At 55.1% G+C, this 25,817-nt stretch overlaps 1 protein-coding gene across 2 annotated transcripts in view; it reads left to right on the forward strand.

Annotated features, from left to right (window-relative positions):
• The window catches only part of PGBD5 (piggyBac transposable element derived 5), an 80,915-nt gene extending 61,767 nt beyond the window's left edge, over positions 1 to 19,148 (forward strand). Inside the window, exons 4-8 of one of the 2 annotated variants that reach the window (XM_032491851.1) lie at positions 6,670 to 6,850; positions 9,932 to 10,129; positions 15,667 to 15,772; positions 17,163 to 17,386; positions 17,475 to 19,148. In XM_032491851.1, the coding sequence (XP_032347742.1) occupies positions 6,670 to 6,850; positions 9,932 to 10,129; positions 15,667 to 15,772; positions 17,163 to 17,358 (681 nt within the window). In that variant the 3' untranslated portion in view covers positions 17,359 to 17,386; positions 17,475 to 19,148. Of the gene's footprint in view, positions 1 to 6,669; positions 6,851 to 9,931; positions 10,130 to 15,666; positions 15,773 to 17,162 lie in introns of both variants that reach the window. The other variant, XM_032491849.1, reaches the window with a different exon arrangement.
• The last annotated feature ends 6,669 nt before the right edge of the window (positions 19,149 to 25,817 follow it).

Below are 25,817 nucleotides of genomic sequence, written 5' to 3' on the forward strand. Positions count from 1 at the left end.
GTAAGAGTCTTTACCTCATCATTCGAAGTGAAGGAAGCCAGAAAGAGAAAGAAAAATACCCTGTGATGTCACTCATATGTGGAATCTAAAAAAAGAAAACAAGAAGACACTGATGAACTCATCTACAAAACAGACTCGCAGACACAGTAAACAATCTTACTACGGTAACCAGAGGGGAAGGGGGTGGGAAGGGATAAACTGGAAGTTCAAGATTTGGAGACACCAACTACTATATATAAAATAGATAAACAACAAGGTCCTTCTGTATAGTGCAGGGAACTATATTCAATATCTTGTAGTAACCTGTCATGAAAAAGAATAAGAAAACAAATGTATGTCTGTCTGGAGCATTATGCTGCACACCAGAAATTGACACATTGTAAATGACTACATTTCAATAAAAAAAAAAAATACAAATAAAATATCTCAAAATAAAGCAAAAGTCTCTACCTCAGATTCCATTTCCCTGGTAACAGAAGCTGACCCAGGCCTCTGCTTGCTGGAGGACCTGTTCTCGTGTTATGATGCTCTCGATGTGGGTGGATGAGGGGAGAGATGTTTTTGAAAAGCCGGTCAGGCAGCAATTACACATTGAAGTGAATGGCGTTTCCTTGGCGTCGTCTTTTGGGAGCACCTCACGCGGTGTATGAATGTTTGTGGGTGCTCAGTGATGCTGCCTTTCTCAAACTACTGATGGGATTCTTTAAGGCAGGCCTTCAAATCCGCACACGACCATCCGCCAGTCTTCACTGGTCATAGCAATGGTACGTGGTTAGGATGGGATTCCATCGAAGGTTATGGTTTTTCTCATAGAGTTATAGATTCCTTCATCCAGCTACGGGGTGCAGGTTGACCAGCTAAGCCCAGACCAGTGGGTGCTGGACCAGGCTGGCCCTGTGGCACTGGCCTGGCAGGTTGAGCCCTTTCGTGGCCTTTTGATGCCCAGGTACCAGTTCATTGGAAATTATGCCCCTTAACTGAGACTTCTGAGGTGACTGTTTTTTAATGTTACTCATTTAAATGTTGATCCAATTTTATATTCACTTTAAAAATTAATTCATTATTTTATAGTAATGAATGCCACAAATTGGGGACCCTCCTTGGACTCTCACTGATGCCTCTTCTTGGCTTCAGTCTGCTTCCAGACTAACAGAAACAGAAAGACATTCAGTCCTGTACCTCTCCCCTTCTGGCAGTGGAGCAGCTAAGTGTCTGCTCCTTGGGGAGAGACTGGTTGGAACCTGGGAAAATGTTCTGACTTGCGAGCGTGGGCCAATTAAGTGAAGTAATTCTGAGATGGTCCTGTAACCCCACCACGTGTCACGGGCTTTTGGAGAAATGCATTATTCCCAGGAGTACAAGAGGCTCTTATCATCTGTAATATGCTTAACACCCTGCATGTGAACAACCACGAACTTAGCTCCGGGCTCTCTCGGGAGCAGGTGCAGGTTCTGCCTGGGCTGGCGTTTGGGTAATCCTGATTGGGAGGTTCTATAATTCTGTTTAATTTGTCTTGTGCTGATTACATTGGATTGTATGTTTAGCATCAAAAACATAAAAACCTCAAAATAGCTGTAATTCCAACACATAGAAATAGCCCCTTAAGGATATAGTCCTCATATCTATACATAAAGACACAACACGCAGAAAGATTGTACCACGGTAGCATTCCCAGCAGCAGTAAACGCTCCCAAACCCGCGCCAGTACGGGCGTTCGGGGAAGGAAGGTGTTACTGTTGGTCCACACACACTGGACATTGAAATCGCTTTATTTCCCAGAGAATAAAGTTGATGTCATCACCACTCTGCTGGTTTTAATAAGGTGGGGGAGCACCCCCTGTATCAGCCACGGTGTTTGGGTTCTTTGGGTCCATGGAAGTGAGACTGTTGCGGCAGTGTGTCCCCATGGGCGGCCGGCAGAACTCAGAGATGCCCCAGGGACTCCTGCCCCTGATGTGTGAATGCCTCCTCCCAGCCATTCACTCCAACACTGATCTGGAGGTTGCTGTGCAGAGACTGTGGTTTTGCTTGTATGATTGTCCTCTATCCATTGATTTTTAAAAAGGCAGGATCCTGGGTGGGCCTGACCGAAAGAGGTGAGCCTTTAAAAGTACCAGGGCTCTTTTGGGCAAAGAGATTTGGAGCCTGAGAGGGAGTCAACTCAAAGGAGAGTCTCCACTGCTGGCTTTGGGGATGGAGGGGCCGCGTCGGGAGGAGGCAGGTGGCCTCTGGGAACTGAGAGCCACCCCTCGCATCCCGGCAGGAACGGGGCTCAGTTCTGTGGCCACAGAGGAGCGCTGACAGAGCCTGGAGGGGGACCCCGAGCCCCAGATGAGCACACAGCCAGCGACACTTTGACTGCGGGCTGAAATTCCCTGAGCAGAGACCCCTCCAGGCCCTGCAGAACCGTGAGGGAAACGTGGGTCCTGTGAAAACCGCCAGGGTTCTGGTGATACGTAACGCAGCATAAAGCAAAAAGCAGCAACTCACAGTGTGTCTAAATTTGAATGTGGATGTCAGACGAGCTGTGAAAGGAGAGGACGGCTGCGTGCGTGAAGGTAGAAATCGTCGTTAGCCTGTACTTGCAATCATGTGTCGTTAGAATCTGCCCCAGTTTGGCCTTGAGTTTCATGACCTTGAGGGCATCACCAGGGTCCGTCCACTCACTACTCTTCACGAGTTTCCAGCCGGCTTATTGCACCTTCTTGATCACTTCCTCCTCCTGCCCCCTGGAGGCTGGTGACCCCAGGTGTCTGGCTTAGCCCCTCAAGATCCCACACACCCACATGCCATGAGCCTTCCCCTCCCCGATAGCCTGATCCCTGACCGTCTCCGATGTACGCCTTCCTCGGTCTGTGGCTTCTGCTTGGGTGTCCCTCAGGCACCTCACACTCGGCATGGGGTCCTGGGTCCTGCCCACACTACCTCCGACCACCGCCCCCACGTCATTGCCTTCATGCTCCTCACTCCCCTTCCTACCCGGGCCTGATTCTCCATCAAGCAATGCAGGAATAGGGCTGAGGGTCACAATACTTTAAGGGGCCTACGAAAATGTTTCTGTTTCTTTTAAAATCTGGCGGGGAGGACATAGCTCAGTGGTAGAGCGCATGCTTAGCATACACGAGGTCCTGGGTTCAATCCCCAGTACTTCCACTAAAAAAAAACAAATAAATAAACCTAATTTATAAATTAATAAACCCCCAACAAAATAAAATGATTTAAATAAATAAATAAACCTAATTACCTCCCCCTCCAAAAAATATTCTTTTAAAAATCAGAAGGAGGAAAAAAACTTGTAAGTTGAAGAAAGTGCTTTGATATGTTACATTAATTTATCTGTATGCTCGCGCAGTTATAAAATATGTTAAATATTTTTTCGTGGAGGAAGAGGCCCATGGAAGCAAAAGGGCCCACAAAAGTCACAGTGCAGTCCTGACCCGCCTTTGTTTCTAGGGAAGCGGTGTCTGTGCTGATGGGGCGTGCAGTGCCTTCCCTGTGCCCGGGAGGTGGGAGGGGGCCTCTGTGACATGATCTCACTGGATGTCTTGCTGCTCCGGTGACTGGGAAGGGTTGCAAATCACTGGTAATTTGCAGCCACTGCCTTGGGCCTCCTCCACCCTGACGGGGGTGAGTTCGAGTCAGGAAGCGCCCCGTTGCCTTCTGTTACCTGCTTACGTACTTTGGCACGTGTCTTGTGATGAGAGGTGGCCGGTCCCTGAGGGACGTGGAAACGATTCGCTGTTCCCCGGAGGTGCTCCAGTTCCGTTCCCAGTATTGTCCCAACAGGGACTGTGGCAGGTCCACGCAGCCCCCGCCTGTCACCCCTTCCCACTCCCCCAACCCCGAGGGCACCCACGCTTCCAAAGAGAGCAGAGAGGGCGGGGGAGAACCTGTGCAACCGAGTCTGGTCTGGAAATCAGAGGGGTGACGTTTTGAAGGCATACCATGCTTTAAGGCCCAAGTTACCCGAGGGCCTGGATAACACGCCTTCCCAAACACTGACTTTACTGCTAAAAATGAGTTAGCAAAGCTCTGGCTCACCCAGTGCCTCAGCTGGTAAAGCTCTTGACAAGAAACCACTAGAAATAAGTAATGCTCTCTGGGTTATTAGCTCTAGGAGAGAAGCAGTGTTCTCTGAATTCAGACACTGGCCCCTTTCACTGTTAGGACTGAAGCAGGGCCGGGTGATTCTGCTGCTGCAGGTCGCCCTGAGGTGGCCACGTGTGGCGCTGCTCACGCCAGGTCGACCTCCCCTCGTGAATCGAGGGGTGCCGCTTCCCCGGGAGGGGCGCTGTCTTGTGTGCTGCTTTTGCTGGGGCATCCGAGGTTGGCACGTGTGTTTCTGGGCCATCCTCTGACACTGACATACACACCTGCTGCATCTGAAGCTCAGAGCCAGGTAAACACTGACGGTGTGCAGGAAACCTCAGAGTCTTGGCGTGGGGAGTTCAGACCTCCTGGGGGACCGCTGGGCTTGTCAGTGTCCGGGGAGTCCTGAGTGTAAGTCAGGGCTTTGATGCTAGCAGATCCGTTTTCTAGCCTTTGTAGACCTTCGTCTTGGTTCTGCCTTGGAAAGCTCTTAACCATTCCACAGCACAGCTCTCTAGCCAGAGAAGAGCTCTTGGGCTCTTCCGTGGTCCTCTGTGGGGTGCTTTGTCAGGGCAGCCCCACACACGGATCCGCCAAACCACCCCATTTCGCTTTATGCCTTGGAGAATGTGGCCTCCAGGAGAACCGATCATGTGACCAAGAGGAATGAGACAGTCACCACCCTTGTTTTTAAGGCGGTCACGATCCCTGTTAACTTCTTGGTCGTGGTGTCCGATACCTGAAGCCATCCATCTCTAAGATTTGAGTGTTTTTGTTTGTTTTCTAAAACTTTTCTTGCTAAGTCTCACTTCTTGCATGCTGTACTAGAGGCAGTTAAGGTTTTAAACTTGGATGCAGGATTTGACCTTTCATCCTGTTAAACGCTGCCTGCCTGGGGCTGAGCGGACCAGGGACTGCCTGCTTCTCAGGGAGGACCCTGGAGACCACGCAAGGGTATCGTCAGGGTTGGGCCGAGAGGTTCCAACAACACACCTTCTGTTCCTGGGGGAGAATCGTGGGTTTGGATGGGGAATTTCCTTTCAGAAGGCACGTGGGACAGAACTAACTGACCCTAAGGTATGTTTGGGGACACACAGTGCCCAGCGAGGTTGTGACGAGAGTCCAGGAAGGATGTCTGGGAGAGGGTGTGAGTCGAAGCTGGCCTTGGGTGTGGAAACCCACGGCTGTGAGCTCTTACTGAGGGAGCGAAGGCCGGTCCTGAGACGTCCTTGCTCAGGCAGAACCACACGGGGCAGGTGGCAGAAACTATGGGCTTCTCTATTTCGGTGTTTTACCCTCTTCCCGAGGGACTCCTTCTGGGGGTTGAGGTGGTAAAGGCATAAAGACCTCAGGATGAAATGTTGGGGTCCTGCCGAGGAATCTACAAAAATTGTTCGGAGCTGTCCAGCCGCTGCCTCCCAGGTGGCGGGGGTGTCAGGTCCGCCCTGGGGACGTCTCGGGTGAGTTCTCGGGACAGAATTAGCCCTCAAAGAGGAGCTGCTTTTAGAGTTAGACCTGCACTCTCCTGCTCTTCATCTGCCTCAAGAACATCAGATGCTGTATTTTGCGAGTGATCGTCCAAGGTCACTTGACCAAGTGCCCAGTCCTCACTGGGGTCCGTCTTGGTTTCTCTCAGTCTGCGTGGGCAGTCCTGACCTCAGCATGTCTGTGCCTCAGAGGACGGTCAGGGTGAGCCTCATTACCCATCAGCCATTGGTCCTGGTCCCTGACAGGCACAGAGGGCGCCGCTGGCTTGTGAAACGCCGATCACAGAGGCACCTGGAACGCTCCATGAGAAAAACTCCTCTCCTTCAGGGAGGGCAATAATTCCTAACCATATGATAACTCTTCGTGGCTCCCTCAGCCATAGGGAGGACCACACACTTCTCGGTTCCACTGCCATTTCCTGCGTCTACCCCTCAGGTGATGTCCGTGGGTGACGTTCACGGGACAGAGAGCTTGAAAATTTCATCCTAATTCCAGCACATCCTCTTTGCCGGTCCTGGGACCTCAGATGAGTTTTAAATCCCATATCCCATCTCCCCTCTGCAGTATGAAGTGAATACTGTCTCTTCTCCCCGCAAGGCAGTTTCTGTAAACAGTAAGGGAAACCATCACTGTGGACGTACTTTGTGAATTAAAAAGCTGTGTTCAAGCGGAAAGTGCACAGATAAGTTTATCCCTTACAGGTGAGGTAGCCTTTCCTTCCGTTTGTTGTGAACGTAAGTGGCTCCTGTGTTTCAGAACCAGGGATGTGTTTGTACTTGACCTCATCTGCCAAGTTCATGACTTGTAACTGTTTGACCTTTTCCTTCTCTACCTTGATGTTTCCAAGCTGAAGGGTCCTGGGCTAAGCCACCAGCTCTCCAGGCTGCAGGGTCGCCTTGGGAGTGACACGAGGCCTCTGGGCTGCGGAGGTGATGGGGTCGTGATGGTAGGGGGGGACAGAACCAGTGGCCCAAGGCGGGGTGGCTTTCCCACACGTGCCCAGCCCGTGACAGAAGCCTGTGCTTCCTGGAGGGTTGGGCCCCAGCCTGATAACACCGCGAGCTCCCTGACCCCAGTATGTTTCTCTTGAAGATTTACGTCCACCTGAAGGAAGGCGGGGGCCCCGACGGGCTGGACGCGCTGAAGAATAAGCCGCAGCTGCACGGCATGGTGGCCAGGAGCCTGTGCCGGAACGCGGCCGGGAGGAACTACATCATCTTCACCGGGCCCAGCATCACCAGCCTGACCCTGTTCGAGGAGTTTGAGAAGCAAGGTTTGTCCAGGAGTGAGCGGGGCTGAGCTCGGCCCCTCCCCCACCGGGAGCCATGCTGGGCGAGGCCGGGGGGCCAGGGATGTGGAGGGCGGCCCAGACCGCGGGGTGCTGGGGAGGAGGCCCTGCTGCGGGCCTGCACCCTACTGGGCACCAGAGATCGAGAGGGATCCAGGCTCAGGCTCGGGGTCTGGGGGAGAGGTCAGTGCAGAGTTCTGCCCAGTCTTCCGCGTGCGTCTCTGTGTCCTTTGTTGTAAGGCCAGGGCCACCCAAGGAGACTTCCTAGTGTTTTAGTCCCTTCAGGCTGCTGAAGCAAAGTACCCCTGTGGGGGCGGCTTACAGACAACAGTAGTTTATTGCTCACAGTCCTGGCGGCTGGGAGTCCAAGACCGGGGTGCCAGCGTGGTCGGGTGAGGCCCTCTTCCAGGTCGCAGGCTTCTCATTGCATCCTCACATGAGCAGGGCAGGCGAGCTCTGTGGGGCCTCTCTTATAAGGGCACTAATCCCCTTGTGAGGGCACCACCCTCAGGGCCCCAGCACCTCCCCGAGGCCCACCTCCGGGTACCGTCCCCTCAGGCATTAGGTTTTCAACATAGGGATTTTGTGGGGTCACAGATACTCAATCTGTAACACCAAGGCATGGCTCCTGCTAAGGCTCTCAGGAAGGCTGAGCTCCCCTCCCATCCTCACCTGTCTGTGAGGCTGCCCTTCCAGTGGGCAGACGGGGATCGTGTAGACGCGGCAGAGAATGGTGCGGGTTATCAGCACAGCAGCGATGCAGCGGGCCTTGGGGAGGTGTGTGCTCCCCTCAGGGCCGAGACGCCTGACTGGTTTGTTGCAAAGATCAGGCAAGCCTTCTGTGGCCCTGGCAGAAACGGGGCCGTAGAACCAGACCCCAGCCGAGCCCAGCAGCCCGGCAGCAGACTGCACCTCCTTCACCTCATCCTGCGTTTGGGATTTACATCCGTTCCTCTCAAGAGAAACACAGGAAGCCCCCACTCAGCTCCTCCAGCCGCCGGGATTGCAGACCTGTTGCTTAGCAACGGATCTGATGTCTGGCCTTAAAAGCCAGCCCTCTCGCATAATGGGGAGCCAGCAGCTTTGACCTGTGGCCTCAGCAGCAGCGATGAGGAAGCAGCCCCTGGACCCGGGGCTCCTGCTGGCCTGGGCTGCGTCTCACCCATCGGCAAGTCTGACCCCAGCAGGGCTCAGGGTTTAAGTGTTGAGAGAACTCAGTGTGGAGAGATCAGACTATGTGAAGAGGGGCCGTGGAAGTCAAGCTGGAGAAAACCAGCCCTAATGCACGTTAACCCAGCACGGGGGTTCCCGTGTTAGAGCGTCTGGTGAGAGCCAGGGCCACCCTGCCCCCTCGCCTGCTCACGCAGGCCCCAGTGGGAGTGTCGCATGCCTGGAGTGAAGCCAGGGGTTCCCAGAACTTCCCTGAGAGCACTTGTGTGCCCTGTGGGCCCGCTGCCTGCCTCGCACTGCGTGTGCTCCGTCACCTGGACCGAGAGGCGGGCGGCGTGGTCAGGAGCGGCTTACAGCAGGTGTGTGGGGTGGGGCTGGCAGGGTGCAGAGGAAGGATGCCGGCGGCCATCACTGCTGTTCCCGAGAGCTGGGGCGTGCTGGCCTGTGTTCTGGGAAGAGGGAGACCCTTCCCTGCCCAGGGAATTAGGGGAGGGTGGAGGAGAATCTTCTAGTAGAAGAGAAAAATTAGACATGGAGTTTGAGTTTTTCCAAGAGCAGACGAAGATTTCATTGCCTGTTTGTTAAAAGCATGTAAGGCGAGGGATCCCTCCCACAGGGCTCCCGGGCTTCCCCTGCGATGACAAGCACGCGGGGAGGGGCTCCTGTTCATCCCCCACGCAGAGGGCCGCGCCCACCCCCAGGGACTCCGCGGGCCTTGTCTGGGCTGGTGCCCTGGGGGGTGCTAATGAGCAGCTAGGGTGGAAGACGGGGTCATGTGAGGGTCTGGCTGTCCCTCCTGCTTTGTAAAATGACAGCCAGGAAAGGCATTCACGTCCGCATCGCTGTTCTCAGAAGTTAGGAAAATGCAGCTGCTCTTTGGCAGGCTGTGTTCCCCGAGCCTGATGGGTGATTTAAAACATCTTACCCTCTTTCGTCTAATCCTCTTCCTTGTTTTAAAGATAGGTGGTTCCTTTTAAATCTCAAAGCCAGCGGAGTTTGGGTGGTTGGATCTGCGGAGATGCGAGCCCTCTTCTTCTGGGCGACAAGGCTGGGTGTGCCCCCAGTGGGTCTTACCCCGCACCCGCTGCTGCTCCCCCGGCCAGGAGGAGGACAGGGCTGCATCAGATGGTCCTTCCAGCATGTGGGTGGGGATGCAGTGATGAGGAAAGCGCAGGTGTGGAATGTGGAATGTTTCCAGTCACTGCCGATCGTATCAGTGAGCCCGGGGGCTGCCGTCAAAGTGCCACCTCACATCCCCTCCAGGCGTGGGGAGAAGTGGGGGGCCCCACGAGCAGGGAGGGCTGAGGAAGTCCTTGACTCCAGGCAGAATTTAGAGAACCTTCCTTGTTCCTACTGGTCCTGCCCCTGTAGGACACTCTGGGCCCCAGAGGCCCCTCTCAGGGTCCTCCCTCAGGAAGCTCCACCACCCACTGGCGCTGCCCAGGCAGGACCCGTGCGCAGTGCACGGCATGTGATGGTTCACCCGCCCGCATCTCCCCGGCTCCACGCGGTGGGGCTGCCCCGGGTGCCTGAAGACAGCGAGTCTTGGTGAGAGCATCGGGGTGAATGACTGCGGTGAGATTTAGACAAAAGACAGACCTGTGCTTATAACACCTGTCTCTGCCCGCCCGGCTGGGAGTCTGCAGTCCCTGTGCATGACGTGAGCAGATGGGATGCTGGGTGCACAGGCTCAGCGCTGCTGCTGGTCATTACCGTCCACTCCCTGCTTGTGTTATGACTTCCAGAGGCTGGGGGAGACCGCACATCTGGGGTGCAAGCCCCCTGACTTCAGCATCTCTCCCAGGGGAGCTCGCAGAGGGCCGGTCCCCGCAGCGCGGGGCGTGCGCGGGGCCGGGCAGCCGCTCTGAGGGCACGTGCTGTGCTGTGTCCCCGCAGGGATCTACTGCTGCGGCCTGCTCAGTCCCCGGAAGAGCGACTGCACTGGCCTGCCGCCGTCCATGCTGAGCGACCCGGCCTCGCCGCCCGCCCGCGGCCAGCACCAGATCCGGACCAAGGGGAGCATGTCTCTGATCTGCTGGTACAACAAGGGGCCCTTCCGCTTCCTCACCAACGCCTACTCACCCGTGCAGCAAGGTGGGTGCATCGTGGGAGTGGGGCCAAGGGAGGTGGGTGACCCCGGGCCGGGGGGCAGAGGGAGGTTGTGCCGCTCTGGGGACAGGCTGTGCTCACCCCTGCTGCCCTACAGCTTCTGGGCCGCATAGTAACGGCTGCTGCGTCTCCCAGGGAGGTGAGAGCATCCCAGGCTGGTGGGCCGGCAGCTCCCCATTCCCCGCCAGCTGTCAAGAGAAGCCACGAAGCAGGCATTATGGGTCGCTGACGCAGCCTCCCGCAGGTCCCCCAGGTCACCCGTGGGGGTGACCGTGGGCGTGACACTGGGCTGTGTTTGAGCAGCATCACTTTAGCTTCTGGGATTCTGCGAAAACTCTATTCTGATGGGCAGGAAAAACAATCGCCTTTGTCATTTTGACAGTATCTTCCTTAGAAGTTCATCACTTGCTTGGGGTTTTTTGGGTGTCGTGTTTCTATCATCATTAATTTCCCCTGGGATTTAAAGTCCATTCATAACAGGGATTTGTTTAGCTAGGAGGCTGTATGTAAGTTAACCTGCAGCTAAAACATCATGAAACTGCAGAAAAGGAAATTGCAATGACAAAGGGACACTTTACCAAAGTATTTACAGTTGTGGCGTTATTTGAAAAGTCCCCTGTGTTCCTTCACAGTAAGACATCTTTCCTCTTTGCTACTGAGGGAACATTGCCGGGGAGCTCAGGTGTCTGTGTGTGTGTCTGCATGTGTGCGGTGGGTGTATATGTGATGTGTGTTTGATACGTACGCGTGTGTGTCTTTAGGGTCTGTTGTTCATTCATTCCCGCCCCTGAGTCCCCCCCACACCTAAGTCACGTTACGTCTCAGTGACAATTACAATCCAGGGACTCAAGTACTTGGGTGTCATTATCCCACTGAGGTGTGGAGGGTGTAGGAAGCCCCCCTCTTCCAGTGTTGTGTCCAGGTGCTTAGAGGAGAGGTTTGGAATTGACCTTGTCAGCTGAGGGCAAGTTTGAGCTGGACTTTGCTCCCTGACGGGCGGGGCCGGAGCAAGTCCAGGCTCCTGTGCCGGTGCCGGTGCCGGTGCCGGTGCCGGAGCTGCTACCCACCAGGCTAGCTGAGGTGACGGGCTCTGGACGGACGTCCTGAAGCAGGACATCTGCGCTGGTCTGAGCGGGGTGAAACGAGGGAGTGACGAGAAAGAGACTGCATGTGGGGAGGTGAGGGGAAAGCCTGCGGTGAGATCCGAGATGACAGACCTGAAAGCTCCAGTCTCAGGGGTGGGGGCCCGTGGATCAGACACCAGTGGGATGAGGCAGCAGGCTACCCAGGGGGCAGGAGAGAAAACTGGGCGGGTTGATTTTTTGTTTTGGTGGTTTATTTAATTTTTTTTTTTGGAGGAGGGTGGTAATTAGGTTTATTTAGGTATTTTTTTAGTTAATTTTTTTTTAGTGGAGGTACTGGGGATTGAACCCAGGACTTTGTGCACTGGACAGGTTGATTTTTAAATATGCTGAAACTGGTGTTTGTGTTCCGCTCAGTTCCAGTTCCCATTTCTAAAGGACGTACTCGGTTATACATCGTAAATTCCCAAACCCTAGATGCCCTTAAAAGTCCCAAGGAGTGTGCCCACAGCGTCCCTGTAGACCGACCCCCACCCCCAGGCCCCTGGTCCCTCCCGGGGCCTGTGGGCAGAGCTCCCAGCAAGGGGCGTGTGAGCCCCTGTGAGCCAGGCTGGGTGGAGACCCTGGGCGTGGCCGGCTGGGGCTTGCAGAGCTCAGGCTGTGTGGCCAGCATGCTCCCCACGGGGAACCCTTTTCCTGGTCCATATCCTAGAATCAACTTTTTTAATTTTGCTTTTTAAAAAATTGTTTTAGTTGCTTTTGTTGGGGGAGGGGGTGCTTAGTTTTTTTTGATTAGTTGATTGATTGACTGATTGATTGATGGAGGTACTGGGGACTGAACCCAGGACCTCGTACATGCAAAGCATGTGCTCTGCCGCTGAGCTCTGCCCTCCCCCCCATTTGTTTTTTAATGAAAGGAGATGCTTTTCCTTCCAGTGTACTTCAAAGACATGATTTTTAAAAACCACCTCTTAGGATGTAGCATAATTTCTTTATCTCACCTCTATTAATGCTCGTTTTATTCACAGTGTGAATTATGGTGCAGTGAAGATCTTCATACGTAAATCTTTGGGTACATCTTTGATTATTTCCTCAAGATAAACCTAAAAGTAGAAAGACTGGGTCAAAGAATCTGAATGTGTTTTAAAGGCTTTTGATGTGGCATTTTGCCAGAGGCTGTATTACAACCCCTGCAGTGAGTCATGGAGGGACTGGCGTCTTTCCTACTTCACCAGCACTATTTTTTTTCTTTTCTAAATTTGTCAGTCTGATGGCTGAAAAGGCTACAAAATTTTAAACATAAATTGCCGTGACTATTGGTGAAGGTTGACCACCTTGCCATGTATTTATCAGCTAATTTTCAGTAATTTCTTTGTATTCTTCTCAATTTTTCTGTTGAGGTATTTGTCTTCTGAATTTGACAGCACTTGTCATGCCTATAGCAACTATTTTTCTGCATTCATATTCCTTCTGGTTCTATTTAAGCTTAGTGTTTGTAACACACAAAGGGTGTTCATGTCTGCGTACCATGTGGGCTTGTCACATTCTGTGCTCTCATGCTTTAAAAGCCCCCGCTCTGTCCCAAAGCCGGTGAGTCTAGGTTCGCCTGGTTGTTTCGTGGTGTGATTTTGTTCTCTTGGTGGTGACCCCCTAGGAATTTATTTTGATACATGGCAACAGTGGGGCTGCTACTGTTTTTTCGGTTTGCTTTTGTTTTTTAATTAAGTGCCAAGGTTTGATTGACCAAGCAGCCCCTACCTCTGTACCTGAACCATTCATCAAAGAACCCTTCCATTCCTTCCCTGTTTGAACTGTCACCCAGATGACAAAGTCTCCATAAAGACTCTTCTCAGCTTCACACTCTCTTCTACTGTGACCATATCTACTCTTCGAAAAGTTGAGCAGAATTTCCAATTTTAGAAAATGTGTAACGAGTTATGAACATTGGGGAACTGGTCTCGTCTCCTTTACTGCAGCTCCTAAGGGGAAATGAGCCCTCTTTCAGAGAGGCTGAGCGCATGCACCGGCTTTTTAAAAGCCACACACTGTCACTTGCTGAGGGATGTCCCCACAGAGAACCAAATCCATTGGCTTTTCTTCCAGAATCCATTAGGAGTCTGTCATCTCTTCATCTCCATCCAGCTCCCTCTTTACCCAATTAAGGATTCAGATTCCATGAGACGAACGTAAATCCGGAAGGTCCACATGAGACCGTGAGTCGGGGCCCGACTCACGCACTCCGACTGACAAAATGGCAGAAGGAATGTCAACCCAGCCACGAGAAGCCCGGGGGAGGCGGGAGGCCGGGCCCCCTGCAGGGTGGAGACACATGGCTCTCTCACAGGCCCGTGTAGGCCTACACAGTGTCCCAGGGGTAGACATGTAGGGTCTGTGCACAGGTTCACATACGGCTGTGAGTGTCCAGCGCGAGCCAGGGAGCCCTGCACACAGCATTCCTGGTTACAGCATCGGCAGAGACAGCACGTATCAGATAACCTCTTGTCAACGTTTCCACTGGCTACAGCTTTTCAGTCCCCAGAAAAGGATCTTACAGGACAGCAGTCGTATCCCTGGCAGATGGAATAGTGTCCAAAATCCAACATAGCCCCAGGGAGGAGGGTGGCCTGGTTTATAAAATCCTCAGAGACTGATGCAGACCTGGCTTTTGAAGCCACTCTCCTGAGATTTCAAGCTCATGTTATGTTAAGAAGGGTGAAGGGATGGCGAGGACACGGGGAGAGAAAGCAGGCCCCCCGCGGCTGAGTGTCTGGGGCAGAGGCAGCCCTGGAGCTGCGGCCCTGGTGGTGCTGAAACCAGGCAGGGAGCTCCGGGACCTCGGCCAGCACCGCGTCCCTAGAGAGAGGGCCTGCCCCGCTGGGCGCCCTGGTGACTCAGAGCGAGTCGTCCTCCGCTTCTGGGAAAAGAATAGAGGGGATTTTGTCTCTTTCTGGGATGGTCTGGCCTGCTCACATCCGCATGGACTCCATGGAGCCCTAAAAGGGGCCTCGTTAGCCCCAGAGGAGGCTGGAGGTGAAAGTCAGACGAATTAAAATAGAGCTGGAGCTGGGAGACCCGCCACGGCCGTGTGCCTGGGCCGGAGTGGGGATCTGGGGCCTTCGCCCACTAGGACTTGAGGTCGGGCACGGGGACGGGTCCCCCCAGGAATGGTGTTGCAGAGAGACAGCCCTCCTTGGAGGAAAAGAGCCCCAGCCTTGGAGAACGCTCGAGCGGCTACACCTCCTGACAGGAGAGCCTCTGTGAAGGGACAGAGCATCCCTAAGCAGACACGTCCAGAATCCTCCCGCCAGGAGAGGCCCCGCCCTGGGCACCAAGGTCCTCTGACCTCCGGAAGCTTTAGGAGTGTGTTGCCTGGTCCCACCCCAGGCCTCCCCAGACCGCACCTCTAGGAGTAGACATCTCAATCTCTCACAGGATGTCCAGGTTTTTTTTTTAGTACGAAAAATTGGTATTTGGGGAGCAGGGGCAGGAGACAAAAAAGACAGATCTTAGCTTAGGGCTCAGCCTCTGCAAATGGATGTGTGTGGTTCTTGTCCACGGCCTGTCCCTCGGTGAGATGCCGTGTTTACTTCTTCTGTGTCCGTTTACATCGTACTGAAACTTCACAGTCCTTGAACGAACCCCTTTTTTAAAACTGGCGCCGTTCTGATCACGTCATGCTGCAGGGGAGGCCGTCAGAGGAAACGGTGTGTGACCCCAACCACACCTGAATGCACATGGCTCCCTGGAAGAGGGCGTCCTTCCCTGTCCCCCGAATCCCCTCTGGGGCACATGGACACCCGCACAGGGCTGGGCTCGGCAGCAGTGGGGTGCGGAGGGCTGGTCAGTCTCATTTGGCTTCTCACGCCTGCTCGGTGGGACGTTTGAATCTTGCCGACACTTTGGCAGGGGCCCTGGGGCGCGTTCCTGTTGGTATTTAGTAGGAAGAGGCATTTGAAGGCATGTCAGAGAGCAAGCTTCAGGGGCGGCTGGATATAAAGGGTTCCTTCCACTCAGTCCCCCAGTCCTGGGAGGCCTGAAACTGCAGGGCCTGGGGTCAGGGCAGCTCCTGGTTCCTCTGAGCCTCTGGTTCCTCCCTCTGCCTGATGGAGGCCGGCAGAGCAGGCAGAGACGGCTGATCCCCGGTCTCCCCAACCTCCGCGGCCTCCTCCTCCCAGCCCCGCTCAGGCCCCTGGAAAGAGTTGGAGCCCGAGGGAGTGAGATGGGGGAAACTGAGTCCTGATCTCCTCCTGTGCTCTCAAGGCCCCATCGGGGGCAGGAGCGCCTCCCCACCTAAGGCCACCTTCCTGCCGTCACGCCCCCGCCATCCTCAGCTGGGCGTTGATGGTGGTTCTCCTCCATCTCCTCCCCTGCGCTCCGTTCTGTGAGTCGGGGTCTGTGGGAGGAGGGTCAGAAGGGAACTGCCCTCTCTGTTGCCCGCAGGAGCGATCATCAGGAGGCGGGCTGGGCAGATCCCCTGCCCCCTGGCCGTCGAGGCGTTCGCCGCCCACCTCAGCTACATCTGCAAGTACGACGACAAGTACAGCAAGTGAGTGGGCGCACTCGTCCGCGGGGGCCGGCGCCGCGGGCGGGGGCTGGGCGAGCAGGCTCCCCGCTCTCAGAGCCGAGACATGAGGGCCCTGTGAGGTAAACCCCTGAGGCCTCAGTCCGGCAGCCACCCCAGCCCACCCCGGCCCACGCAGCCCCCACCTCTGGACACCCCTCCCCCTCCCTCGCCCTTCCCTCCACTTCTGCAAACCTTGGACCCCTCCCCCTCTGGGTCCCTCCGGCCCAGGCCAGCCTCCTGCCCTCCCCGCCCGCAGACCACTCGCTTGGGCCCCAGGTGTCGTCACGCTGAGCCGCGGGTTTTCCATCACTGGTTACTTAATTATCTCACGTCCGGATGGACACCGGCATCAGCTGTGGTGTCACAGTCAGTGCACGGTGTGGACCACACGCACAGCGCCACCTCCGGGTGAGCTCTCCTGTCCACAGCTGGAGCTGAAGAAGTGATCACTGCCAAACCTCAGTCTGACTATTAAATTACTGGGATGGAGCCTCCCCACCTAAAACAGGGTTGGGCTAACCCAAAGGCAGCCGGGCACTTCCTCAGCCCGCTCCGAGGGTAATCGGCATCTCCCGGGCTGCCGGTTGGTGGAGAGGGAAACACCGGGACCTGGTGTCCTGGAAACCCCAGGTGTGCAGGGGAGCCCTGCTCCTGGGGAAGTCACGGGACGGAGGCTGTGCAGCACCTCCCGTGTGCCTAGCGCCTTGCTGGCACGTGAGGTGGTTACAAAGACATCTGCACGGATTGAGGAGACACCTGCCGGACAGCTCTTGCTGGGCGCTTCGGTGGCACTGAGGCTGCAAAGCCGCAACCTCTTGGCATTCAGGGTACGAAGCCACGTGTGCAGATGGAGGACACAGCACAGGATGGGTCCTGAGTTGCGGGGCCCCAGGGAGCACTGTCCTCAGTCTTGGGCGGAAAAGGCTTTCCCTGAGGCGACATCTGTCCTCGGTCTCACGGAAGGTGGGGGCAATGAGGAGGTGTGTGTTCAGGGAGGAGGGAGCACCGTGGAGATGGTTCAGGGTGCACAGAGCACAGCGGCTGAGCAGGGCCCCTAACAAGCAGGGAAGCCCCACGGGCCCGGCCCCTCCGGAGCTCTGGGCCACCCTGCAGGAGGCCTGGCTCCTGGTTTCAGCATCCCCTGCAGTGACCCGCCTCCTCCCACCTGATCCTTTGATGGGCTTGTTTTCATCCTGGTCTGAAGTTCCCGTACCAGAGCCTCAGCGAGAGCTGACCCCTCCGGCCCGATTCCCGCCCCCGCAGCCCCTGCAGCATCTCGCCAGCCCCACGAGGCCTTCCGGGAATCTCTCCCTGGGACGGGGTGCCCAGGAGCCTTCCCAGCCCTCCTTTCTTATGCCCTCTGTCCTCGCAGGTATTTCATTTCTCATAAACCAAACAAGACCTGGCAGCAGGTGTTCTGGTTTGCCGTCAGCATCGCCGTCAACAACGCCTACATCCTGTACAAGATGTCAGATGCCTACCACGTGAAGAGGTACAGCCGGGCGCAGTTTGGTGACAGACTCGTGCGGGAGCTGCTGGGCCTGGAGGACACATCGCCAGCCCACTGAGGCCACGGGCGGGTGCGGCCCCGGTTAGGTAAGGACCAGGTCAAGGGAGGGGAGGGGGAGCCTGCCATCCGACCTGCCCAGCCAGAGACCCGGAGATGCCCTGCGTGTGTCTGCAGCCCGGGAGGGGCGCTCGGGGCCTCTGGAGGGACCAGGATGGACCTGGTCAGAGGATGGCGCTGTCCTGGCTTCCATGCAAAGAAGAGCACGTCCTCCCTCCGGAGAGCGGCCACCCCCAGACCTTCCGTGATGACAGAGCAGGGCGCTCCACCCTCACGACTCCCGCGGAGGCTTCAGGAGAGCGGGCTCAGCACAGGGACCTGGGAGGCCGCTGCCACCGGTGCCGCCAGGGATAAGCTGAGCCGAAGCACGTTCTGCCCTGTAAAGATGGGAGGACGCTGGTGATGTGGCACAGTGTCACGCTGTGTCTGGAGGTGATGGGAAGTGAGCCAGGACTGGCTCCACGTGGCCAAGATCGTTCAGGTGTGTGTCAGAGCCCAGAGGGTTTTCCAGCGTTTGCCTCGTGCGGGCAGCTACAAATGGGGCTCGTAGAAGAAGAAACACAAACTGGGGCAATTCAAAGGCAGCGGTGGCCCGTTCTGGGACACAGACGCCTTCCTGCCCGTTTCCCCTGAGGCTGGTGGATGGGGGAGGTAGGGAAAACACCAACAGAATGGCAGTGAAGTGGGATGCTGTTTTTTATTTTTAAATATATCTTCAGGTTATTTTCTTACTGTGGCTTCAGATCTTCTGTAAAAGGATACGTCCCTCTTGTTTTCTGTCCTCCCTCTTTTGCCCCAGCCCAGTCACGGCTCCTTGCATGATCACTGTCTGGGGCCCGGGCCTCGGCCCAGAAACGGTGGCCTGTGTCCAGAGCAGACATGGTTTCCCCTGTCGGGTCCACGGGGGCCGCGGGCTTCGAGCTTTTCACGGATGTCATCTCTGGGAGAGAGTCATTTGTTTTGCAAAATACGTAGCATGGCTGAGACAGACACCCAAATGTCTGTCTCTCTGGTTGACCGCTTGCTAATTCTCGCTCCCTCGGGTGGGGTCACCGGGCAGTGTCTACCAGGCTCGCTGCACCCCTGAGAACTGTGTGGTGGCATCCACAAAGTCCCCTCTCCCAGCTTGGTTGGGTGTGATACCCGTGGGGCCGGGGGCCTGCGCATCACGGGCCTGAAAGGCCGACATGACAAGCAGCTGACAGCAAGATCTCTGTGTACTCCCCGGGACACTGGGGCCTTTCTGGACCAAGGGGCCCAGGTCTCCCTCGGAGACCTGGACCAAAACCTCGGCCAGGGTGGTCGGCCAGTGTGGCTGTCCCCACAGACAAGAAGCAAGTCATTTCTGGAGTTGACATGATCCCCCCTCAACCCAGTTCCTGTGCCCCCACCTCATTTTTACAGATGCAAAAACTCAGGCTTTGGGACTTTCTTCCTTGTTCTCACCCAGTGAATTAAGTGTCGCCAGCAGCATGCTCCTCACCCACTTCCTTTCTGTACCCAGGCTCACGATGGTCACCTCGCCCTGTGGTTTTAATTCGATGCCACGGATTGTAGGCCAAATTTTAAATTGCGTTTCAGAACACCTTTGCCGTGTCCTTGAATTGGATCGAAAGCACTTTTACCACATGGAGAAATATATTTTTAATTTGTGATGCTTTTCTACAAGGTCCACTATTTCTGAGTTTAATGCGTTTCCAACACTTAGGGAGACTCTGATGAAAGCTGATGGGTTTTCTTTTCTGTCCAAATAAGTCAAAGAAAAAAAAAATAAAAGTCTATTTAGATGTTGGCTTTTTGTTAATATGTGAGTTTTTTTTGGAAAGGTCTGGCACAAAAACCACAGCTCCTCTTTTAAGACTTGATTTCCTGTTGAATAATCCAGCGTGTGTGGTCTTAGCTGTTCCTAGTATCCTGAGCCAATGAGCGGTTGAAATAGAAATTCAGCTAAGTGTTGCCTAGTGGAAACGAGAACTGCTGCCCAGTCCTGGGAGTGTTTCAGTCATGTTTTGGGGCCCTGCCTTCCAACCCATCGATTCTTCCTTAGAACCTTAGGCTGTGCGTATCACTCTCATCTAACACAAGAAGCGCTACTGTGACGGGTAATGAGTGACTTCACATTATCGAGTAATTAGGGGGTGATTACACCGATTTACTGCTTTGGTTTTAAGACGGTGGCCACCTGTTTTCTGGTAAATGATTGAAAGAGACAGCAGGTCAGTGGGGTTTCCAGTGGAGGCGTGGTGACCACACCAGCCTTCTCGAGGCTGAGAACACTTTCATGTTTCCTCCCAAAGTGACAGGCGGGACTGACTAGGAGAACCTGCGGGGACCCGGCCGTCACCTTATGGACATGGTCTGGAGTGACTTTAGCAACCGCTCTGGTTGAAGTTCACCAGGCTCCGTTCCTCCCCGGCTTTGAAGGCCGGCACGTCCGCACTGGAGGGGCCCGTTTAGAATCTGGCCGTTATTGGTGGCCGGGAAAGGGGGCGCCAGCACAGCCTTGGCCCCTCCGCATCCCACAGCTGCTGGGACCCCTCTCCCTGCAGGCCCTGCCACTGTGGCAAGCCTCTCCCCCGCCGGAGGTCTTTGCTCCAGGGTCTGGAAAGGATGGGTGGAACCGTGAGCTCCCCGGCCCTGCGTGAAACCAGACACCAGTAGAGCTTCTAAGCTTCTCCAGAGAAGGTCTGTTAGGCTGAATGCAAGTTCCCCTGACGTGGCTTCACACGGTCAGTGACGCAGTCCCATGACTGCCCCTGTCTTTGGAAGTGGACCTGAGGTTTTTCTTAGGAGGACGGAACTTGAATGCATTTGTTTGCATTGGGTGCCTTTGTCATCAGGGTCTGTATTTCACGCATGTTCCCTCTTTTATCCAGGCTCTGTTTCCCGGATGTCTCAGTTTTGATCAGTATTTTACTGTGGTCACTGGAACAGTCCATTAGGGCCATACTTCAAAACCCAGGCGAGTGACATAGGAGACTCTTGATGTCTGGATCATTCTGGGCAAAGAAGTCCAGTGTACTGACTACATTAGACAAGGCCTGGCCACCAGAACCCAGTTAACTCTGCAGTGGTGCCAGAGGCAAGGAGATTGCAGACCCCAAGACAGGGGCTGGGAGGTTCCGGGTTACAGCATATGGCCATGCCCCACTGTCCCCTCCAGGGACCCCGCCCAGCATCCAGCATCGCAGGGTCTCCCAGCCGCAGAGGCACTGACCAGCAGAGGGGTGAGGCAGACACACCGTCATCAGTGAGTGAAGTTCAGGATCGCAGACCTCATTCCTCCCACCCCAGCTTGCATTTAAGGGGAAAGGCACCCCCTCTGCAACAGGCCCTGGAGGGCTGGTAGGAACAGCTGGTGACAGGCTGATGGGAGGGGAAGGGGCGTGCCGTCCACCCTGTGGCTCACAGCACTGTCCCGCAGGTGACCACGGGCGGACACACAGGGCCCAGGCTCATGGACAGCATGGTCTGTGCCTCCAGAGCCCTGGGGTACAGGTATGTGGGGGCTCAGCATAGCTGAGGTCACCGAAGGAAAGTTTCCCCGAGGGGCGAGCCCCCCGTGCGGCAGAGCTGGCAGGCAGCGCTGCTGCCGGGTCCGAGGCGCACCCCGCTCAGACACGTGGGGTGCTTCGCCTCTGCAGACGCCAGGCACCTGCTACATTATCCCCGAGCAGGCGGAATCTCAGCTGCCTCAGAAGGCTGGACTGACCAGGACTTACCAGTTTGTGTAAGTGTCTTTACAAAGCGTGGCACCGCGTGGGAGCAGGAAGGCAAAAAGGGGTCCTAGCCATTCAAGAGGTCATAACCGGGCAGAAAGAAAGTTTCTCATCTCATAAATGCGCGTATGCTGTTACGAAACTTTTTTCTTCTCATCCCCCGAGCGGCCGGCGCTTGGTTCTGTTTTCTCCCTGGAAGCGCGGTACCCACCTCTTGCCCCAGCCTGACAGCTGATGTGGGTTCACCTGTCCCCATCTTCCTCCACGAAGAAAGGGCCACGACTTAGGCAAAAGTAGTGGTGGACAAAAAATGATGACTGGGCCAGACGAGGTTTTTAGCTTTTTAATTGGCTCTCTCCTTAGACTTGACTGTCTTTGAAAAACTACACCTAGCTTCACACTCGGGAGCGTCCTCGACACAGAGGGAAGGAGGGGATGGGGCTTCTGTTGTTTCAGTAGGTTGAAGAGATGCACTGAGAACAACTGTGGATGTTTTCAGGTGCAAATTTAAGATCCGGAGGTGCGGGATTGTGGGATTTTTGATTGAGGCATTTTTGGGGGTCATTTTCATCCATTTCAACATAATGCCATAGTATGATGTGACTCTTAAAATGTTATCCCCTTATCACTGCTTATCAATAGATGTGCAGTGTCCAAAGCGGGACAAACGCTCTGCCGCGTCCTGTGCCAGTCGAGCTCTGTGTCCTGGCCGCCTCCCTACAGCAGGAGACACCGACCAGTTAGCGGTCAAGGACAGTGGGTCCACATCGGAACCACATGCAGGGAGGGGCAATTGGGGAAAGTGGGCTGATGAGTGTGGCGGTGAGCTCTGGGCTTCCCAGGCCCCCTTTGGATGTGGTGTACATCACCGGGAGGCAGCCTTCTGCCCTGTAGGGAAGCAGTCTCGAGCACTTAGAGCTGCCCGACATTGACACGGGACACCTCCAAAAGCAGGGACATGCTACCTGTCTTCTAAACGCCCGCCATCAGAGGCAGCTCACCCCGTGGGAGGGTCCCAGAGGGCATTCTCAGTGGGCAGGAGTGGGGGTTGGGCAGGACGTCCTTGCTGGCAGCTCTGATCTTAACTAAGGAGGAGCGGAAAACAGCCTGGAAGCAAAGCCCTGGCTCCGGGCTCCAGGCCCCTGGCCGATGTTGACTGGGATGGAGACATGCCTGTTTCCAGAGCGTGGCCTCGGCCTCCCAGCTGCTCAGCCCTCTTCCTCTGCCTCCGTGGAGCTTCCCGCTTAGCTCTGAGTTCAGGGGTCCCAACCAGTAGTGACAGGGAAATCTGTGCCAAAGAATCTGGAAAGATCGCTATTTCGTTTGCAACATTTTTTGCCACCATGAACATTATCTCGTTTTTTCTACAGTTTCCAGTTAAGAATCTTCAGGAGAAAATTTGTATAAGCTTTTATTTTTGTGTAGTTATTATTTTTTAATGTGATGTGGGTTTTTGTTTGTTTCTTGTTGGGGGTGGTAATTAGGTTTATTTATCTATTTTAATGGAGGGACTGGGGATTGAACCCAGGACCTTGTGCATGCTGAGCACACGCTCTAGCACTGAGCTCTGCCCTCTTCCTTTAGGATAAAACTTTTATTCTTACCAGGAACTGCACACGTATGCAGCCCTCAGGGGACATCCCACAACCAAATCCCCATCCTTTTTGTTCGGATAAAGCATCCCCTTTTGTCAAGATTTTGATTTTGATTGTGCTTGCAGGACAGTTTTATAGATTTCATGTACCACAAGCTAAATTCTGATTTCTAAAATATGAAGTTTGCCCCCCCCAAAAAATATGATTTAATTCAGCTCTCTCGTCATGTGATTTTTATTCCTTCAGCAAAGGTGGTTTGCTGTGAGCACCTTTGAAATTCACGCAGGTATATTGCACTTGCTTCTCTCTGGGGGTTCCGTCTGGGGGGAGGGCTGATGAGGGACGGTGTGACACGGGAAATTCACTGAGGGCATCCTGGGACCTGTTGCTTGAACGTAATAATAGCAGAGGTTAGGCAGCACCTGGGAACCACCCCAGGGACTCTCCTGAGGGGGAAGAGGGATGGCAGGTAAGGGGGCCCCAGGGGTCACAGGCGCGTCCTAACACCTGAGCCTCCTCCCCTCTGCGGCCGGTCCCGGGGGAGTCGGGGGCTCCCACGGGATCCTACTCTATGTCCCCCCACCCCGTATTCTCCATGTCGGGGGCCGGTGGGAGCTCAGGAGCCCCCACCATCAGAGGCCAGATGGTGTAGCCTGCAGCTTCCTCCACTGCTGCCTCCGCCACCGCCCTGTCCTCCTCCCCCTCCTCAGAAGGTTCTAGAATCAGAAGCAGGCAACTGAAGCGAGCACCCTCTCTCAGAAGGTGGGTCCTTGTGAGTAAAGTGAGAGATGGGAGGAGGCGTGCCCGCGGGTGGAGTTGGCGTGAGCAGAAATTGTTTTCATCAACTTAGAAAATCTTTACATAATGAGGTACCACTGTCTTTTTACACTTCATTACAGGAGAATAGAAAGATTTTGAGAAGCATCTGCTCTTCAATCCGAAATAAGAATGAAAACTTTTTAAAGCACATCCTGGCAATGTTTTAAGTTCTGTAAGCCAAAAGGAGTTTTCAAACTCCCTTTTAAAGTTTTAACGATGTCAAATCATTGCTGGCCACACCTTTCAGTAAGTGCCGGGTCTACGTTTGTTTCCTTGTTGCATTGACCTCTGAGGTGGTCATCTTATGTAATCAGAGACTTTCCTCCTTCAACTTTATGTCTTCCTTCCAGCTTTCCTTTCTACATCTCTGCCTCTAACTCCTGCCCCTGCAAGCATCTTTCCTTCTCTTTCTTCCCCTCCCTCCTGTCCTTCCCCCCTCTCCCTTCCCCACAGCCCTTTGCTGAGCCCTGGAGTCACTCCCTGACTGTCCTCTCTGCATGCAGAGGGGCCGGCCTGGGTCCTTCCTCCTGGTTATCTGGCATCCGGGTTCTCAAGCCTCATCACCCCACGGGGACCCTCACCTTTCAACAGTCGTAATGGTGGGAGATGTGATCCTTTGTATCAAAGACATTTTGAGAGCGGAGACACCCCAGAAAGAGGTGAGGCCAACGTGGAGAAAACAAAGGACGCTTGCTAGCTGGGAATGGTGACCGAGGTTTAATTTACTACTCCGAGGGGCCCCGCCTTCCATGCCATACTTACTGACTTTTCATTACGTCTCCTGGTGACATGGGTCTCTTGGGGCTCACAGGAATACTGCGAGGAAGCAAACCCCCAAATCGAGACCCATGGCCGGCATGATAAGTGTATTCATGAAGATAACAGGATGGAATATTTAAAAACCCAGAAGGATTGTTATTCTGCCATAGACTGTACAGGGCTGAGAAGGTGTGGCTGGCTTTGTCCGTTTTCAAGACTGTGAGAATGAAAAAAAAAAAACATTTTTTTAACCCGATCTTGCCTTGATTCAATCATCTTCCAAATGAAATTTTCGGTCCACCCGCTACCTTCCCCAGTCTGTCCACCTCCCTTGAGCCTCACACGTCCGCCCAGCAGAGGGCAGCAGAGCACACCGTATGGGCCTTGAGGCTGCAGAACACGGGGCGTTGGTCCAACAGCTGTGCTGTGCCGAGCCCTAGGCCCGGTGCACACAGCGTAAGGCGGACTAGCTCTCTGTGGATCCAGAGCCAGGAGCGAGAGCAAGCAAGTCATCAGCACTGGGAAGCGCTGACATCATGAGGGCAGGAACAGGGTGGGGGTTGGGGGGAGCTTGGTGCCGAATTTGACGTTCATTCATCTGCCAGGTGTGTCCCGTCTGCTTACCAGGCCCAGGCCCTTGCAGGCACAGGTGACGAGACACAGACCCCTGCGCGCCTGAAGCTTGCATTCTAGCGGGAGCTCCAGCGACCCACTGCGGCTCCACCCTCAGGCTGGCCCTGCTGGGGCCACGCAGGATGCCGGGCCCAGCCCAGGCCAAGGTTGGGGGCCCCTGGTCTGGAGCAGCAGCACCTGGTGTCCCTGGGGAAGAGCCGGGGGCCACAGGCTGGACCGGCCTGGGGTGGGTGGGGAAGATGGGGGGCTCGAGAGGACAGGAGGCCAGCCCAGCAGGACAGAGACAGCTCACTCTGGGAAACCTGAGGATGTCAGGGAGCATGAGCCAGCAGAACAGTGGGCATGGGGGTTCCCCGGGCTGAGGGGCCAGGAGAGGAGGTGGGGGACGGTGAGATGGGGGTAGTGAGTGTGGGAGCAGCCTTGAGCCCACCCTACCAGGGAGCCAGGGGAATAAACAGCCCCGTGTCTTCCTCCTGCCACTGCCCCCAGTAGGCAAACCTGGGGAGGTCAGGGCCTTTCACACAGGCCCCCTGCCTGCAGCCGGGAGCAGAGCAGAGACAGCTGTATACAGGCTCCAGGCTGGGGGGCAGGGGGCGGGGCGGGGAGGGAGAATGGAGGCCGGGCTGGGGGGCCCCTCAGACGAGCAGCCGTGGTCTTGTGCGGACCAGACTCTGGAGGAGCTCAGCTTCCAGAACCTTCTCCTCCTCTGAGGCCCTCCCTGGAGGAGGCAGGCGAGCCTCGAGTTCTGATTGGGACCTTGGAGGATGTGAAAATGGGACTCCTTCTGCTTCTACAGCCCCAAAAGAGCAAGGAGAATGCAGTCCTGACTCTGCAGAGTTGGGGGGTTCTGCACGGGGCCTCGACACCCCTTGGAAGTTTCTAGAGAGCTGTCCCCTGTGTGTCCCTGCAGCCTCACGGGAGGGGTCAGCCTGGAG

This window comes from Camelus ferus, chromosome 11, assembly GCF_009834535.1.
Source record: "Camelus ferus isolate YT-003-E chromosome 11, BCGSAC_Cfer_1.0, whole genome shotgun sequence".
Taxonomy (NCBI): domain Eukaryota; kingdom Metazoa; phylum Chordata; class Mammalia; order Artiodactyla; family Camelidae; genus Camelus; species Camelus ferus.